Source organism: Rhinoraja longicauda, chromosome 14 (genome assembly GCF_053455715.1).
Source record: "Rhinoraja longicauda isolate Sanriku21f chromosome 14, sRhiLon1.1, whole genome shotgun sequence".
Classification (NCBI taxonomy): Eukaryota; Metazoa; Chordata; class Chondrichthyes; order Rajiformes; family Arhynchobatidae; genus Rhinoraja; species Rhinoraja longicauda.
In genome coordinates, this window is record NC_135966.1 from 50,141,482 (window position 1) to 50,159,700 (window position 18,219).

The 18,219-nt window shown below is 46.4% G+C and overlaps 1 protein-coding gene across 4 annotated transcripts in view; it reads right to left on the reverse strand.

Moving 5' to 3' along the window:
• The window catches only part of LOC144600256 (dihydropyrimidinase-related protein 3-like), a 213,565-nt gene that overhangs the window by 21,677 nt on the left and 173,669 nt on the right, over positions 1-18,219 (reverse strand). For all 4 annotated transcript variants that reach the window (XM_078411824.1, XM_078411825.1, XM_078411823.1 and 1 more), the window contains one exon: positions 9,380-9,559. In XM_078411824.1, the coding sequence (XP_078267950.1) occupies positions 9,380-9,559 (180 nt within the window). The remainder of the gene's footprint in view (positions 1-9,379; positions 9,560-18,219) is intronic.

An 18,219-nucleotide genomic window follows, 5' to 3' on the forward strand; every position in this document is an offset into this window, starting at 1 on the left:
GCCCATCAAGTCTACCCCTCCATTCAATCATGGCTGATCTATCTCTCCCTCCCCCCCAACCCCATTCTCCTGCCTTCTCCCCATAACCTCCGACACCCGTACTAATCAAGAATCTATCCATCACTGCCTTAAATATATCCGCTGGCTTTGCCTCCACAGCCTTCTGTGGCAAAGAATTCCACAGATTCACCACTCTCTGACTAAAGAAATTCCTCTTCATCCCCTTCCTAAAAGAACGTCCTTTAATTCTGAATTCTATCACTTTGGGATAATATGTTTCCTTAGATTTTGACCACTGCAACTCTTATCTAACATCCAAGAAGGCTCCTCTTTTGTTCGGTTGCTTTGCATTGAATTTATTTCGAGGCGTTTCCGTGCAGATAGTTCCTATGCTATTTTTAAAAAAATTATTGTGCAATATTATGTCCCAATGTTCTGACTTCAATATTTTATTTTTGGTTAGTCTAATTTAAAATCCAGATTGTAATGTCATCATTTCATCTTGATATTTCTTGTGATTCTGCACCCCACATAATTGCAGGTTCTTCAGTTCTGAGGGCTCTTCATCTGAATTTATGGCATTTTACATTCGCTAAACAAGTGCTGACTTTCTTGAGCAGTTATCCTCTTTGGTTTTCAAGTATAAAGAACAGATGTACCCGTGTCTGGAGTACGTAAAATATATGGGCAGTGCATTTTCCTGTAATGCTGTGTACATTAAAATAAATTGGTGCTGATGCAACACAGCTAATCCTCATGTAACAGATGCTAGAAACACTCAGCAGGTTAGGCAGCATCTGGAGAATCACAGCCAAGGTTTTATCGGTCTGAAGAAGGGTCTTGACCCGAAACCTCTCGACTTCTCCCGAACAACCTCTCTCCCGAGATGCTGCCTGACCCGCTGAGTTACTCCAGCATTTTGTGTCTACCTTTTATCATAAAGACCCTGTTTTGCAGGTTATTAATATTAACTCCGTTGGCCTCTGACATTCCCTGATCTCACTGGCCATTTCCCATAACTCTGACCTGCATTTCCAAGCTTTCACACGGCTCTTCGTTTGCATTCCCTCTCTCTCTAACTTCCCTCATTCACTTATCAACCAAATGGCTTCATCAATGCCTCCACAGCAATCCTGACCTCCCTCTACCAGAGGTAGTCCCTGCGCCCTATCCACTCTTTCCCCACCTTCTCCGCCACATTAAGCCTCACTTTTTTTTCTTCCTCACTTTCCAGGTTTTGAAGAAGTGCCTTCTATCCAAAATGTTAACTGTTTCTTTCCACAAAAGCTTCTTAATTGCTTTCAGTATTTTCTGTTTTCATTTTGGATGCAAAGATTACTTTTGAACTATCTTTAATTGGACTTTATGTTGAGGCTCTATAAGACGCTGGTTAGGCCGCATTTGGAATATTGTGAGCAGTTTTGGCCACCATATCTGAGGAAGGATGTGCTGGCTCTGGAGAGGGTCCAGAGGAGGTTTACAAGAATGGTCCTAGGAATGAGTAGGTTAACTATGATGAACGTTTGTCGGCACTGGGCCTGTACTCGCTGGTGTTTACAAGAATGAGGAGGGGACCTCATTGAAACCTACAGAATAGTGAAAGGCTTTGGATAGAGTGGATGTGGAGAGGATGTTTCCACTAGTGGGAGAGTCTAGGATTAGTGGTCACAGCCTCAGAATTAAAGGACGTTCTTTAAGGAAGGAGATGAGGAGGAATTTCTTTAGTCAGAGGGTGGTGAATCTGTGGAATTCTTTGCCACAGAAGGCTGTGGAGGCCAAGTCAGTGGATATTTTTTAAGGCAGAGATAGATAGATTCTTGATTAGTGCGGGTGTCAGAGGTTATGGGGAGAAGGCAGGAGAATGGGGTTAAGAGGGAGAGATTGATCAGCCATGATTGAATGGCGGAGTGGACTTGTTGGGCCGAATGGCCTAATACTGCTCCTATCCCTTCTGGCCTTCATCTTGCACGAAATGTTGTACACTTATCATTAGTCTGTACACTGGACGGCTTGATTGTAATCATGTATAATTATTTTTTTTGACTGGATAGCAGGCAAACAAAAGCTTTTCACTGTACCTCGGAACACGTGACGATAATAAACTAAACTAAACTACCTGGTCTCGTTAGGTTAATGGTGCTGGATGACCCACTGCAGGGGGGCAGAGGTTTAAAGGTTTTGAGCCAAAGATGCAAAAGGCCAGTGGCGTGTGCAGAATGAGAAGTGTTTAACTCAGAGAAAAAGGGGAGCTGGAACTCACTGCCAGCCAGGATAGTGAAAAGAGAATTAGTTTCTAAAGAGGCCTGGAGAGAGAGTGAATAAATCACGAGGATAGAACGAAGGAACAGGACTGACAAAATCCCTCTATTATGTGCCAACAGCCAACCACTGTAACATCTCACTCAGTCAAGGTGCTCCCGAGACTGTACGAGACTGAGACCGAGACTGAACTGTCCCTTACCCAGACGAGGAGCTCTGTGGATAATTGACCTTAACCCCAACCCAGGCTGAGATCCAAGCCCACCATCGTGGTCTGTGCTCTGCCCAGGACAGTGCGTCTGCCAACCGCTGGGCCCCGGGACCCTCTGGCAGCTTGGTTAGAGCAAAGTGCAGTGCTTGCTGCAAGCATCCGTCCCACAGGGAGTCCCTCTTCCCTGAATCCCTGCACACATCTATCTCATCCACTGTTCACAATGCAGTCTGCTTGAGACTGTCTGGGGCACTTGGGTCACAGTGCTCCCAATGGCTGCTAACAATGTCTAAACCCCATTAAGTGCTCAGCGAAAATAAAAATAACATTAAATCTCCGAGCCGGCTTTAAATGTGCTGTCACCTGATATATTGCAAGCACAGGGCAGTGAGCCGTTGCCTTTGGCTTTACAGATATCAAGGATCTCTGTTCCGCCCAGCCAATGCTTTGCACAGGGGGCCGATAACTGCTTTGTTTGACAAGAATTACTGGGAAGAAAATCGAGAGGGGGATTGGCGATTCCATGTTTTTCTTCCAGTGAAATAAATGAAAGGCGGTGGGTGAGGTGGCTGTTGCTTTTTGTTCTCCTTTGCACAAAGGCCAATGCACTCTGGTGTTCTGACGCCTTTCAGTGCACAGTGCCAGGACACAACGTGATATCCTGTTACATCCGGCCGCTCGATACACAAGCCGGTCACTGTTCTGCTCTCTCTGCGCGCTCCAAATTAAACCCTCAAGGCTGCAGACCTCGAATAAAAATTGATTAAAACCAACAGAGTACTCGCAGGCTGAGGTGGAAGTGTGGCGCTCCAAACCTTTAGTTAATAATCCATCCCGGGGGCAAGCCAGCCAGAAGGACGAATGTGGAGGGGGGAACGCACCGCACCGGACTGTGTTGCATGCACTGCGGACTGTCCATGGACCAGCCGCCCAGACATGGCTGCGATCAGCATAGCGCTCTCCCCCTCAGCCGGCTGCCTGCCCCTTTCCCAGGGCCCTCTCTTGTGCCCGGGTGGCACGAGAGAGGGACCCTGGGGGATTTCCAGGAACGCTGGGCACCGCGATCCTCAATAAGGATTGTATTATAGTTATTTGAAAATTTAGTGTCAGAGATAATTTGGTGATCTTGTATTCTGGAAGTGGGTGTGTTACCACGGTTTTCGTTTGTAAATAGTATTTTGTGTCGTAATTGAATAAATTTATTCTTGATTGGAAAAAAACCCCATGATTGTTCTGACAATCCAAGGTGACCCCACAGTGTATCCCAGTGCACTGAGCCTGTGATTCAGCACAGTTACCATCACAGTGAACAGCATACCTGTTCAACTGAATCACAAAGAATCTGAAGAAGGGTCTCGACCCGAAACATCACCCACTCCTTCTCTCCAGTGATGCTGCCTGGCACACCGAGTTACTCCAGCATTTTGTGTCGACCTTCAAGTCAAGTCAATGTTGGCCTTCATAACAAAGAAAGCCAATGGAATGTTGGCCTTCATAACAAGAGGAGTTGAGTATAGCAGCAAAGAGGTCCTTCTGCAGTTGTACAGGGCCCTAGTGAGACCGCACCTGGAGTACTGTGTGCAGTTTTGTTCTCCAGATTTGAGGAAGGATATTCTTGCTATTGAGGGGTGGCAGCGTAGGTTTACTAGGTTAATTCCCGGAATGGCGGGACTATCATATGTTGAAAGACTGGAGCGACTAGGCTTGTATACACTGGAATGAGAGGAGATTGAGAGAAGGATGAGAGGAGATCTTATCGAAACGTATAAGATTATTAAGGGGTTGGACACGTTAGAGGCAGGAAACATGTTCCCAATGTTGGGGGAGTCCAGAACAAGGGGCGCAGTTTAAGAATAAGGGGTAGGCCATTTAGAACTGAGATGAGGAAAAACATTTTCAGTCAGAGTTGTGAATCTGTGGAATTTTCTGCCTCAGAAGGCAGTGGAGGCCAATTCTCTGAATGCATTCAAGAGAGAACTGGATAGAGCTCTTAAGGATAGCGGAGTCAGGGGGTATGGGGAGAAGGCAGGAATGGGGTACTGATTGAGAATGATCAGCCAAGATCACATTGAATGGCGGTGCTGGCTCGAAGGGCCAAATGGCCTCCTCCTGCACCTATTGTCTATTGTCTATTGTCTAAGTCAATTTTATTTTTATAGCACATTTAAAAACAACCCACGTTGACCAAAGTGCTTTACATCAGTTCAGGTACTAAGAACGAACATACAATGGCACACAAACATAACAGCACATACATAAACAGTTCACAGCGCCCCCTCAGAAGGCCTCAAACGCTAGGGAGTAGAAATATCTTCAACTGTGCAACCCCACCCCACACAGTTTAAGGTCATAAGGAATAGGAGTAGCATTAGGCAGTTCGGCCCATCAAGTTTACTCCGCCATTCAATTATGACTGATTTATCTCTCGTTCTTAACCAACCCCATTTTCCCACCTTCTCCCCATAACCTCTGACACCCATAGCAAACCCCCATGTTGTGCAGCACCTAGACATTCAGGTGTTGAATCCTACCACAACCTACCACACATCCCACCACAACCAGGCAGCAGTGCTGAACTACCATCTACCTCATTGGTGACCCTCGGACTTTCCTTGATCGGACGTTGCTGGCTTTACCTTGCACTCAACGTTATTCCCTTTTCATGTATCTATACACCGTGAATGGCTCGATTGTAATGATGTATTATCTTTCCGCTGACTGGATAGCACGCAACAAAAGCTTCTCATTGTACCTCGGTACACGTGACAATAAACAATAAACTAAACTGAATGATGCCACAGGCTATTGAACAATTGTGCCCCATCACACCTGCATAGCTACTAGAAATATAGAGACACCTTAGACAGAGATTACACCAAAGATAGACACAAAATGCTGGAGTAACTCAGCGGGGCAGGCAGCATCTCCGGAGAGAAGGAATGGGTGACGTTTCGGGTCGAGACCCTTCTTCAGAGACACCTTGTTATCCTTGGAAGCTGCAAACACTGTTATAGAGCAGAATGCGTGGCTGAAGCAGAGAAATTATGGGTTTCCATGAGACCTGCCATATACCGTAGTGGATGACGAATATGTAAATATTGAACTATTGGACCATAAGTGATAGGAATAGAATAAGGCCATTCGGCCCATCATGTCTACTCCGCCATTCAATCATGGCTGATCTATCTCTCCCTCCTAACCCCATTCTCCTGCCTTCTCCCCATAACCTCTGACACCCGTACTAATCAAGAATCTATCCATCACTGCCTTAAATATATCCACTGACTTTGCCTCCACAGCCTTCTGTGGCAAAGAATTCCACAGATTCACCACCCTCTGACTAAAGAAATTTCTCTTCATCTCCTTCCTAAAAGAACGTCCTTTAATTCTCAATCCTATTGCTTTGGGATAATTTGTTTTCTTAGATTCTGAGCACTGCAACTGTTATCTAACATCCACGAAGGTTATTCTTTTGTTAGGTTGCTTAGCATTGAATTCATTTCGAGGCGTTTCTGTGCTGACAGTCTCTATGCTATTTACAAAAAACAATATTATGTCCCAATGTTCTGACTTCAATATTTTATTTTTGGTTAGTCTAATTTAAAATCCGAATTGTAATGTAATCATTTCATTACATGATATTTCTTGTGATTCTGCACAAATCTTTTACCGCAGTGGATGATGACTACTGCGGGCAGGCAGTGGGTTATTTAGTTTTAGATTTAGAGATACAGCACGGAAACAGGCCCTTTCGGCCCACCGAGACCGCGCCGACCAGCGATCCCCGCACATTAACACTATCCTACACACACTAGGGACAATTGTTACATTTACTAAGCCAATTAACCTACAAACCTGCACGTCTTTGGAGCGTGGGAGGAAACCAAAGATCTCAGAGAAAACCCACGCAGGTCACGGGGAGAACGTACAAACACCGTACAGATGGCGCCCGCAGTCGGGATTGAACCCGGGTCTCCGGCACTGCATGGCAGCAACTCTACCGCTGCGCCACCATGCCGCATACATTGTGGGGGTCGTGGGAGACACCGTGGGAATTAGGGGGAACATTGCAGTGGGCTGGGGAAAGGGCAGACAGGGACAGGCGATCGGTGGGGTGCTGGGGCCCAGCCAGAACCAGGATCCACCAGGGCCTGGCACATTAACAAATGGAGCCAGAACCAGGATCCACCAGGGCCTGGCACATTAACAAATGGAGCCAGAACCTGCGGGCATCCACAAATAAATGACAACATTACCATTCACTCCAACTTCGCTCGATGAAGCGTTGTAAATTTGTCGACAGCATTTCCAAAAGCCTGCTCGTGACAGTGTTCTGCCAGTTTAACCACAGGTAAATGCCCCAGCATTTGGGAGGTTCAAACTGATCCTCAGAGTGAGGCTCCAACTCACACAGAGCCTTGGCGAGCCGCCGGAATGAAACGCAGAACGAGTGAACAGACACCCGCTGATCAAATCCCCATTTAGCAATGGGCCTTTGCTGGTTATTCATCTTGACAGTGTTTATCTTTCTTCAGCTCTTGCACAAATACTCAGGATCTTGAGATTATGGAAAGTGACGTTGCAGGTCGGGGGGGGGGGGGGGGGGGAGGGAGGAGGGAGGAGAGGGAAAGTGTGAGAGCGAGACATGCAAAGGCAGACTTTCTGCATATCGTGGGGGAGGTGAGGGATGAGAGCAGGAAATCGGCCCTCAGACCGTGTCCAGCACAGCCTGTCTGTCGTTCTCTGAATCCCTTCCTCGTCTCTGGGAAGGCAGATTTATCGAAGCAAAGCCTGTCTGAACAGGCCGTGACTGCAGGGCTGATCTGGTGGGAGAGGCCACTGCAGTTGGGTGTGGAGGGTGGAGGGTCAAGGATTTACTTTTGTTTGCCAGCACCAGATACATTGCTGGTGCACCTCACCACTCTCCTGCTGTGATCGCATGAGCAGAACAGAGGGCAGAGGGGAGCACATTGACCTCTCCCAGCACAACTTAGTTTAGTTTAGATTAAAGATACAGCGCGGAAACAGGCCTTTGGCCCAGCGAGACCGTACCAGCCAATGACCACCTGTACACTAGTTCAATCCTACACGCTAGGGACAATTTATAGACGACAATTAACCTACAAACCTGCACGTCTTTAGAATGTGGGAAGAAACCGCAGCACCCAGAGAAAATTCACGCGGTTACAGGGTGAAAGTACCAACTCCGTACAGACAGCACCCATAGTCAAGACCGGACTCGGGTCTCTGGTGCTGTAAGGCAGCAACTCTACCTCCTGTCTGCGGTCACTGCCCAGAAACAATGGCAAATGTCTCAGCGGCGATCGGCAAATGGCACCCAGCCGCTGAAGACACACGGTGGATCGATTGATCCACCAATTCTGGTTGCTCCCTTACAAGCACTCGAGTCATAGAGCTCCACAGCACAGAAGCCAGGCCCATCGGCCCAGCACGCCCACGGAAAGCCTAACCCTCCGTCTCCAAGTGTAACTCTGCCGCACAGGACCGAAGGAGCTCCACACTGTCACTGAACCAAGCCACCATTGAATGATCACACGAGCAGGAGGTGGATCTGATGCTGGCTTGATACGATACGATAGAGGAGGGAAATCGATCTGCCAACAGTCATGAAACGTAACAAGATACACGCAAACATGAAATTAAAGTCTGGGATTGGGGAGGTGCGAAGAATGAAAGGGGAGGGGTGTCTACCCCACGACAGAAGGGGGAGGAGTTCTACAGTTTGATAGACACAGGGAAGAAGGATCTCCTGTGGCGTTCTGTGCTGCAATACCTCCTTCTACCACCAACCACTCTCCAGATCAATGGGTTTCTAACCAACTGCAAAAGCCTGTCACGCATATGGTAGTGGTGTGGGATTTGTTTTTAGATGAGCCGATGAATATACAGGGCATAGAGGGATGTAGTTCAGGTGGAGTAGTTTAAGTCGGCATCATGTGGAACGTGGACATCGAGAGCTGAAGGGCCTTTAGGTTAGTTTTAGTTTGGAGGTACAGGGTGGAAACAGGCCCTTCGGCCCACTGAGTTCGCACAGACCCTGGGAAAAAGGTTCTGACTGTCGATCCTACCAACGTCTCATAATTTTACGAAACTTCAAGTAGGTCTCCTGTCAGCCTCCAACGTTTCATCAATTGCTATTCCGAACAATAACCTACATTTATATTGTGCATTCAGTAAAAACAAAAAGACACTTAGAAACATAGAAACATAGAAAATAGGTGCAGGAGTAGGCCATTTGGCCCTTCGAGCCTGTACGCACCGCCATTCAATATGATCATGGCTGATCATCCAACTCAGTATCCCGTACCTGCCTTCTCTCCATACCCCCTGATCCCTTTAGCCACAAGGGCCACATCTAACTCCCTCTTAAATATAGCTAATGAACTGGCCTCAACTACCTTCTGTGGCAGAGAACTCCACAGATTCACCACTCTCTGTGTGAAAAAAAACGTTCTCATCTCGGTCCTAAAAGACTTCCCCCTTATCCTTAAACTGTGTTCCCTTGTTCTGGACTTCCCCAACATCGGGAACAATCTTCCTGCATCTAGCCTGTCCAACCCCTTAAGAATTTTGTATGTTTCTATAAGATCCCCCCTCAATCTTCTAAATTCCAGCGAGTACAAGCCGAGTCTATCCAGTCTTTCTTCATATGAAAGTCCTGCCATCCCAGGAATCAATCTTGATCAGGCACTCAACCAGAAAGGGCATGGATGACCAATAAGTAAGTTGATCAATACAGAAGGTTGTAAAGAAGGACTTAGGACAGGAGTGGAGGTTAATTCCAAAGATCAGGATCTAGGGACCTGAAGGCAAGTGCGTCAATATCAACAGCCATGATCAAATGGGATGTTGTGCAAAAACTATTCCAGTGAGCTGTGGGCACTTTACCTGTCTCCGTGCCTTAATACGCTTGTGTACGTAGTCTGAGAAGGGCTTGCAGGGGACAAAGCGCCCGTTTCCTGGAGTGACGTGCAGGTTTCCATCTTCCAGCACAATCTTCCCCTGGCTAATGACAACAACCGGAGCCCCGCACAAATCTGTCCCTTCGAAGATATTGTACTCGGCAGCCTAAGTTCAGCAAGGAGAAAAAGAGCAGAAAGAAACCATTAACAAAGACTTTCACACGCTTTAAAATCAGCAGAAACAAATTACAAAGTGCTGAATCTTAATTCATTTAGACGGGCAGTAAAAATGGAGCCAAAATTGTTTCAACAATATTACATCAACAATAGAGCCCTTTCATTAACAGTGCAGGAAAATGAAGGGGGCTGCCCAACATGTGGCTGACACAACTACCGTCTATTTTGTACGACAGTCAAAGTGTTCCCATTACATGCCAGTAAGCAAACAGGTAGTATGTAAAACATTTAAAAACACATGTTTGAAACCTCTTATAAAAACATGCTGGAAACGCTTATCATCATCAAGTTGAAGACCCCTGTCAGAACTGGGAAAGAGGAGAGACACAAACAAACTGCAGATGTTGGAATCTTGGGCAAAGCACAAAGTGCTGGAGGAACTCAGCGTGTCACGCGACATCTGTGGGAGAAATGGGCACTGCCCAGTCCAACACGGGCACTGACCACCCCACCCATCAAAGACAGCTATGAGATGAGCTGCCTCGTCTGTTTGAACACTACAAACACCAACTAAACTTCGATCTATGAAGAGTTTTGGTTGCACTAGGGAGGCTTTTGTTCACTTTTGCTCTACATTGTTTTTTATTTATCTACTTTTTTGTGTGTTTATTATACTATTCTATATACTAAAACTCTCGTTTGTTTGTTTGTTTGTTTGTTTGTTCCTGAACTACAGCCAAAACGGTACACGGTAGCGCGACAATTTCAGGCCCACCTTACTCACCATCGTCCCTTTGGTGCTAATGGAAGAAGTTTCATTGAAATCGGTGTTATATTTTTTAAGTCATTCACATTTTAAAGTTTAAATCTATCTCCTAGGGAGGAGGGGGAGGAGGGAGGATAAGGGGGGTTGAGCGGGATGGAGTGGGGGGGAGGGGGAAGAGGGGAGGTGGGGAGGAGGGGGAGGGGAGAGGTTGAGGGGGAAGGGGAGGAGGGAGGGAGGGGGAGGAGGGAGGAGAGGGTGATGCACCAATGCAGGAGAGGTATGGGCTCAACAGGTCCACTTGGTCTAGTCTATGTATAAAAATCATGAGAGGAATAGATCGGGTAGATGCACAGGGTCTCTTGCCCAGAGTAAGTGAATTGAGGACCAGAGGACATAGGTTTAAGGTGAAGGGGAAAAGGTTTAATAGGAATTCGAGGGGTAACCTTTTGACCCAAAGGGTGGTGGGTGTATGGAACAAGCTGCCAGAGGAGGCAGTTGAGGCTGGGACTATCCCATTGTTTAAGAAACGGATGGAACGGGTACGTGAATAGGACAGGTTTGGAGGGATATGGACCAAACGTGGTCAGGTGGGACTAGTGTAGTTGGGACATTGTTGGCCGGTGTGGGCAGGTTGTGCCAAAAGGCCTGTTTCCACACTGTATCACTCTATGACTCTCCACTGTTTACAAATCTGCTGTGCTGTTGCAAGTAAGAATTCCATTTTTTCGTTTTTGGTCCATATGAAAATTAAACACTCTTGACCTGACGTATGGACATGAGGTCGACATATGATTCCATCTCATGATAAACATATCAAGGCACCCTTTTGACTAAATACTTTCAAATAAGGCATTCTTGGTTGAGGCACAGTTGGCCTGATCACTGGCTATGAACCTTGCAAAGGGTTGGAGGCTGGGTACACTTCAGGTGTGAACTTCCACAATAAGGAACAACCTGCTAACACTTACCATCCAAACCTACACCCGAATACCATTCACTCTCACTTATTCTCCCAGGGTAGTGAATTTGCCTTTGCTCCCAAAATGGGAAGAGGTTCAGAACCAGCAAAGGCATCAGACTGTATTTCGAAGATGGGAAACAACTGGAAGAAACATAGAAAATAGGTGCAGGAGTAGGCCATTTGGCCCTTCGAGCCAGCATCGCCATTCAATATGATCATGGCTGATCATCCAAAATCAGTACTCCGTTCCTGCTTTCTCCCCATATCCCTCGATTCTGTTAGCCCTGAGAGTCAAATCTAACTCTCTCTTGAATACATCCAGTGAATTGGCCTGCAAAATGCTGCAAAAGCAGCAATGGGTTTGGGGGAAGACATCTGGTCAGCAGCTTAACTGGGGCAACCCAGAATGGATCGACTGGGCTTGTATTCACTGGAATTTAGAAGGATGAGAGGGGATCTTATCGAAACATGTACAATTCTTAAGGGATTGGACAGGCTAGATGCAGGAAAAATGTTCCCCATTTTGGGGGAGTCCAGAACCAGAGGTCACAGTTTAAGAATAAGAGATAGGCCATTTAGGATTGAGATGAGGAAAAACTTTTTCACCCAGAGTTGTGAATCTGTGGAATTCTCTGTCACAGAAGGCAGTGGAAGCCAATTTCAAGAGAGAGTTAGATTTACCTTAGGGCTAATGGAATCAAGGGATATGGGGTGAAAGCAAAAACGGGGTACTGATTTTGGATGATTAGCCATGATCATATTGAATGGCGGTGCTGGCTCGAAGGGCCGAATGGCCTACTCCTGCACCTATTTGCTATGTTTCTATGTTTACACAGGTGGGGTAACACTTTTAAGAGACATTTTACTGAACAATAAACCCAGATGAAGTAGCTTTATATTCAAAGGTGCTTCTATAAAACAGTTAAATAGAGAGTCAAATTTAAAGCCTGGCTTTCAGTGTCATGAAAACTCACAGCTATGGATTTCCACCTCGGCCTCTCTGAAAGGGACAGCAGAACGATGTGGAATTCACAACATCCTCTTTGTTATTGTAATCAAGAGAGAGTTAGATATAGCTCTCAGGGCTAACGGAATGAAGGAAGCAGGAAGGGGGTACTGATTTTGGCTGATCAGCCATGATCATATTGAATGGTGGTGCTGGCTTGAAGGGCCGGATGGCCTACTCCTGCACCTACTTTCTGTTTCTATATTATTCCTAACGAGGAGATGCTGGCTCTAAGGGCCACAATCCATGACAGTCCGAGCTATTGGCAGCTCACAGTAAAAAAAGTCACATAAAGTTCTTTTTGGTCCTCGTTTGCCGGGTTTCAAGCTGTGAACTTGGGTCCTCGGTTCACCCAAGCCCTCACGTTGAGCTTCCTGTGGGATTATGTGCTTGAAGCTAGTCCAGGGTAATGGGCAACGAGGAAACATGAAGAGAGGGGGAGAAAGAACAACGGCCAAGATTCATGTGCCCCCTGGCAGGCTAGTTCTGCGGAGATCATTCACAGCGTGATCCAGGGCTGTACGGATTTGACCACACCAGAGGATGGTAAACAACTTGTTATGGGGAGGGACTTGAAAGAATGTGAAAACAAAATAGATTTTAACTGTCAAGGTCCCTTCAGGAACTTGGAGCCACAGTAACTTTTATTCACATTGGGAACAAAGGTTGCACAAGCAGTTATGTTTCCAGCTGAGCTAATAGACCATGCAGGTTTGCAACCCGCCCTCTGACAGAGGGGGAAACGGGGAGAGATTCGAATAAGGCAGCGGTTATCAGAGCACTAAACAGGACCGAGGGCTTCCAGGGCATCTCACAGTGTCTTTTGGCTCCAATTTTTTTTTAATCATTCCTCTTTGGCTCCAAAAACAACTACCACAAAACTGAGGTCATGGACTCGGACCTGAATTTCAACAGCCACTTTAAGACAATTACAAAGTCAGCCTACTATCACCTTAAGAATATATCAAGGGTTAAAGGACTTATGGCTCAGCAGGATTTGGAGAAACTTGCCATGCATTTATCTTCAGTAGACTTGACTACTGTAATGCCGTCTTTACAGGTCTCCCTATAAAATCGATTAGACAGCAGCTGCAGATGATTCATAATGCTGCTGCTCGAGTCCTCACTAAGACCAAGACAGTGGATCACATCACTCCAGTTCTGAGGTCTTTACACTGGATTCCAGTCTGCCAAAGAATTGATTTCAAAATACTACTGTTGATTCATAAAGCACTGAATGGTTTAGGGCCAAAATACATTTCTGGTCTTCTGCTACACTATAAACCATCCAGACCTCTCAGATCGTCTGGGACAGATCTGCTCTCTGTCCCCAGAGTCAGAACTAAACGTGGAGAAGCAGTGTTTAGTTTTTATGCACCACATATATGGAACAAACTCCCAGAAAACTGCAGGTCCACTGCAACTCTCAGTTCTTTTAAATCGCGGCTGAAGAATGTTCTGTTTGACACTGCCTTTTATTAAATCAAATAATTATTCATTTCTTACACTGCACTGCAACTTTTATTCTTGTATTTTATACCTGTCTTATTTTATTTCAGCATGCTTTTATTTTCCATTCTCTTTAATGACTGTTTTTAATTGCTTTTAACTGGGTTGGGGTGGGGTGTGTGGGAGGGTGGGGTGGGGTGTGTGGGTCGTGAGATGGTGTGTGTGTGTGTGTGTGGGTGGGGTGTGTGGGTGGGGTGTGTGGGTGGGTGGGGTGGGGTGGGTGGGTGGGAGTTTGCTGGAGAACTCCAAACAATGGGCTGCTTGACCGTGGAAATCTCCAACTGAGGCTGGGAGGACACCAAACAGCTTCCAATGATTTTAATTTAATTTAGAGATACAGCGCGGAAACAAGCCCTTCGGCCCATCAAGTCCGCGCCGACCAGCGATCCCCACACGCGATCGCTCTCCTACACACACTAGGGACAATTTACAATTTTGCCAAGCCAATTAAATTACAAACCTGTACGCCTATGGAGTGTGGGAGGAAACCGGAGAACCCGAGGAAAACCCACGCAAGTCACAGGGAGAACATTCAATCTCCACACAGACAACACCCGTGGTCAGGATCGAACCGGGGACTCTGGTGCTGTATGGTAGCAACTCTACTGCTGCACCACCGTGCCAAAGGAATAACGTTTCCAGGCTGCTTGAGGACAAACACCACGAGGCTGGCAGAGGTTGAGGCGCACAAACTGGCCACGTTTGGACCAGTTTAGGAAATGGTCAAGCCATGGTTGAGGGTTCAGGAAATGGTCAATGGGTTCAGGAAATGGTCAAGCCTTGTGGCTGAACGACCCCAGGAAGACGGTTCTGCAATAGTGAAAGAGCTGTATTCGGACTTCTTATAGTGGCAAGTGTATTTAGCAAGAGAAGGAATATGACATGGGAAGAGTCTAAGGGAGGAAAGCATACTGTGGGGGCAATGAGAGGGCAACGATGGCAGACTCGAGATGATCTGGTGGTACAGAGTTCACCTTGCAAGGTCGGGTAGATCTATCGGAAGGATGCCATCAGTGTAAATTCATATCCAGGAATCTCTACTGTCAACATCTAGCAATGTGAATCTCAGATTTAGCTTGAGTGTAAACCACCGAGTTACACTAAGATCATGAAGCTTCTACATTGTTGACCCAAATGGAACAGATTATATGTTACGCAATTCCTCAGGAGACCAACATCTGATCTGCGCCTTTGCAGAAGCTGAGATTCGGTTGTAATGATCTCAAATGGCAATTCCCAGAATAGAATCACCACACAGAAGAGCCATTGTAACAAATTAGAACAGTGTCTCACAGCTGCTGTGCCATCACATTTGAAGCAAATAAGAATAGAAGAAAAAAGCAATGAGTACTGATTAATGGCAAGCAAGACACTCACTCACGGGGTGATGACAGGCACCTCTTAAGGTCCATCTTCTGGGGCAGTATTTTGACAAGCGGCTGCTTAATGTGTAATTCTGGATGGAAGAGGGCGTTGACAATTCCATTTTGTGATACATTAATGTTATGTTGCATAGATGCACTTGCAACTAATAGAAATAATCTTTAACAGATATCCGCAACAAGGCTCTGGTGCTTTTTCCTTTAACCATTCGACCGAACATGATTGGCTAAGAAAAGCACTGCACTTGATGTTTCTCAGGCCAGAATTGGTCACGTAATGATTCAACCAAACACGAAGGGCGAAGACAAACACAGACCTAATGTTTCTAAGGCCAGAATTGGTCTCCTTGCCTCATTAAGGCAGTGCAAGGGAGTTGCGGCTACCATTTGCAATGTCAGAAAAAGGCATGCCTGCCCCAACAAGGGCGATGAGTCAACTCAAAACCTGAGAAGGCAAAGGGCTTGGGGAGATGAAGGACAGCGCCCAGAACCAAGTGTGGGCCAGTGGTGTTTGTACGTTTGGACGGAGTTTGTACGTTTGGACGGAGTTTGTACGTTCTCTCCGAGATCTTCGGTTTCCTCCCACACTCCAGAGATGTGCGGGTTTGTAGGTTAAGGGGCTTGGTATAAATGTTAAATTGTCCCTAGTGTGTGTCGGGTGGTGTTAATGTGTGGGGATCACTGGTAGGCGCGGACTCGATGGGCGAAGGGCCGATATGCCTATCCATGCCCAAACAGTCAAGGCAAATGTGGGTCCCTTGAAGACAGAAGCAGGGGAATTTATTATGGGGAACAAAGAAATGGCAGACGAGTTAAACCGTTACTTTGGATCTGTCTTCACTGAGGAAGATACACACAATCTCCCAAATGTTCTAAGGGCCGGAGAACCTAGGGTGATGGAGGAACTGAAGGAAATCCACATTAGGCAGGAAATGGTTTTGGGTAGACTGATGGGACTGAAGGCTGATAAATCCCCAGGGCCTGATGGTCTGCATCCCAGAGTACTTAAGGAGGTGGCTCTAGAAATAATGGAAGCATTGGAGATCATTTTTCAATGTTCTATAGATTCAGGATCAGTTCCTGTGGATTGGAGGATAGCAAATGTTATCCCACTTTTTAAGAAAGGAGGGAGAGAGAAAACGGGTAATTATAGACCAGTTAGTCTGACATCAGTGGTGGGGAAGATGCTGGAGTCAATTATAAAAGACGAAATTGCTGAGCATTTGGATAGCAGTAACGGGATCATTCCGAGTCAGCATGGATTTACGAAGGGGAAATCATGCTTGACAAATCTACTGGAATTTTTTGAGGATGTAACTAGGAAAATTGACAAGGGAGAGTCAGTGGATGTGGTGTACCTCGACTTTCAGAAAGCCTTCGACAAGGTCCCACATAGGAGATTAGTGGGCAAAATTAGAGCACATGGTATTGGGGGTAGGGTACTGACATGGATAGAAAATTGGTTGACAGACAGAAAGCAAAGAGTGGGGATAAATGGGTCCCTTTCGGAATGGCAGGCAGTGACCAGTGGGGTACCGCAAGGTTCGGTGCTGGGACCCCAGCTATTTACGATATACATTAATGACTTAGACGAAGGGATTAAAAGTACCATTAGCAAATTTGCAGATGATACTAAGTTGGGGGGTAGCGTGAATTGTGAGGAAGATGCAATAAGGCTGCAGGGTGACTTGGACAGGTTGTGTGAGTGGGCGGATACATGGCAGATGCAGTTTAATGTAGATAAGTGTGAGGTTATTCACTTTGGAAGTAAGAATAGAAAGGCAGATTATTATCTGAATGGTGTCAAGTTAGGAGGAGGGGGAGTTCAACGAGATCTGGGTGTCCTAGTGCATCAGTCAATGAAAGGAAGCATGCAGGTACAGCAGGCAGTGAAGAAAGCCAATGGAATGTTGGCCTTCGTAACAAGAGGAGTTGAGTATAGGAGCAAAGAGGTCCTTCTACAGTTGTACCGGGCCCTGGTGAGACCGCACCTGGAGTACTGTGTGCAGTTTTGGTCTCCAAATTTGAGGAAGGATATTCTTGCTATGGAGGGCGTGCAGCGTAGGTTCACTAGGTTAATTCCCAGAATGTCGGGATTGTCGTATGTTGAAAGGCTGGAGCGATTGGGCTTGTATACACTGGAATTTAGAAGGATGAGGGGGGATCTTATTGAAACATATAAGATAATTAGGGGATTGGACACATTAGAGGCAGATAACATGTTCCCAATGTTGGGGGAGTCCAGAACAAGGGGCCACAGTTTAAGAATAAGGGGTAGGCCATTTAGAACGGAGATGAGGAAGAACTTTTTCAGACAGAGAGTGGTGAAGGTGTGGAATTCTCTGCCTCAGAAGGCAGTGGAGGCCAGTTCGTTGGATGCTTTCAAGAGAGAGCTGGATAGAGCTCTTAAGGATAGCGGAGTGAGGGGATATGGGGAGAAGGCAGGAACGGGGTACTGATTGAGAGTGATCAGCCATGATCGCATTGAATGGCGGTGCTGGCTCGAAGGGCTGAATGGCCTACTCCTGCACCTATTGTCTATTGTCTATTGTCATCTGCCTTGCCTGAGATAGATGCTATTTAATCCAACAGCCTTCCCTTTCTCCCTGCCATGCTCCTCCCTGGCCTGTCCACCGAACCTGCTGTCATTGGCTTCTGTACTGACTTCCAGCCTCTCATCTGTCTTATTCCTGCTTTGTATCCCATCCCTCGGTGAATCTAGTTTAAACCCTCTCTAGTCGCACTAGCAAACCTGCCTGGAGGATGTTAGTTCCCTTCAGGTGCAACCCTTGCACAGGTCACCTCTGCACCAGAAAAGATCTCGATGGCCATGAAACATGACAGCTTTAACCCTGCATCAACGCTTCTGTACGTCTATCCCTACACCCACTATCACCTGGCAATGGGAATAGTCCACAGATTACTACCCACTTGGTCCAGATCTTTAACCTTTTGCCAAATTCTCTATATTCAGTCTGCAGGACCTTAACCCTTTTACTTCCTATATAATTTGTCCCAACATGGA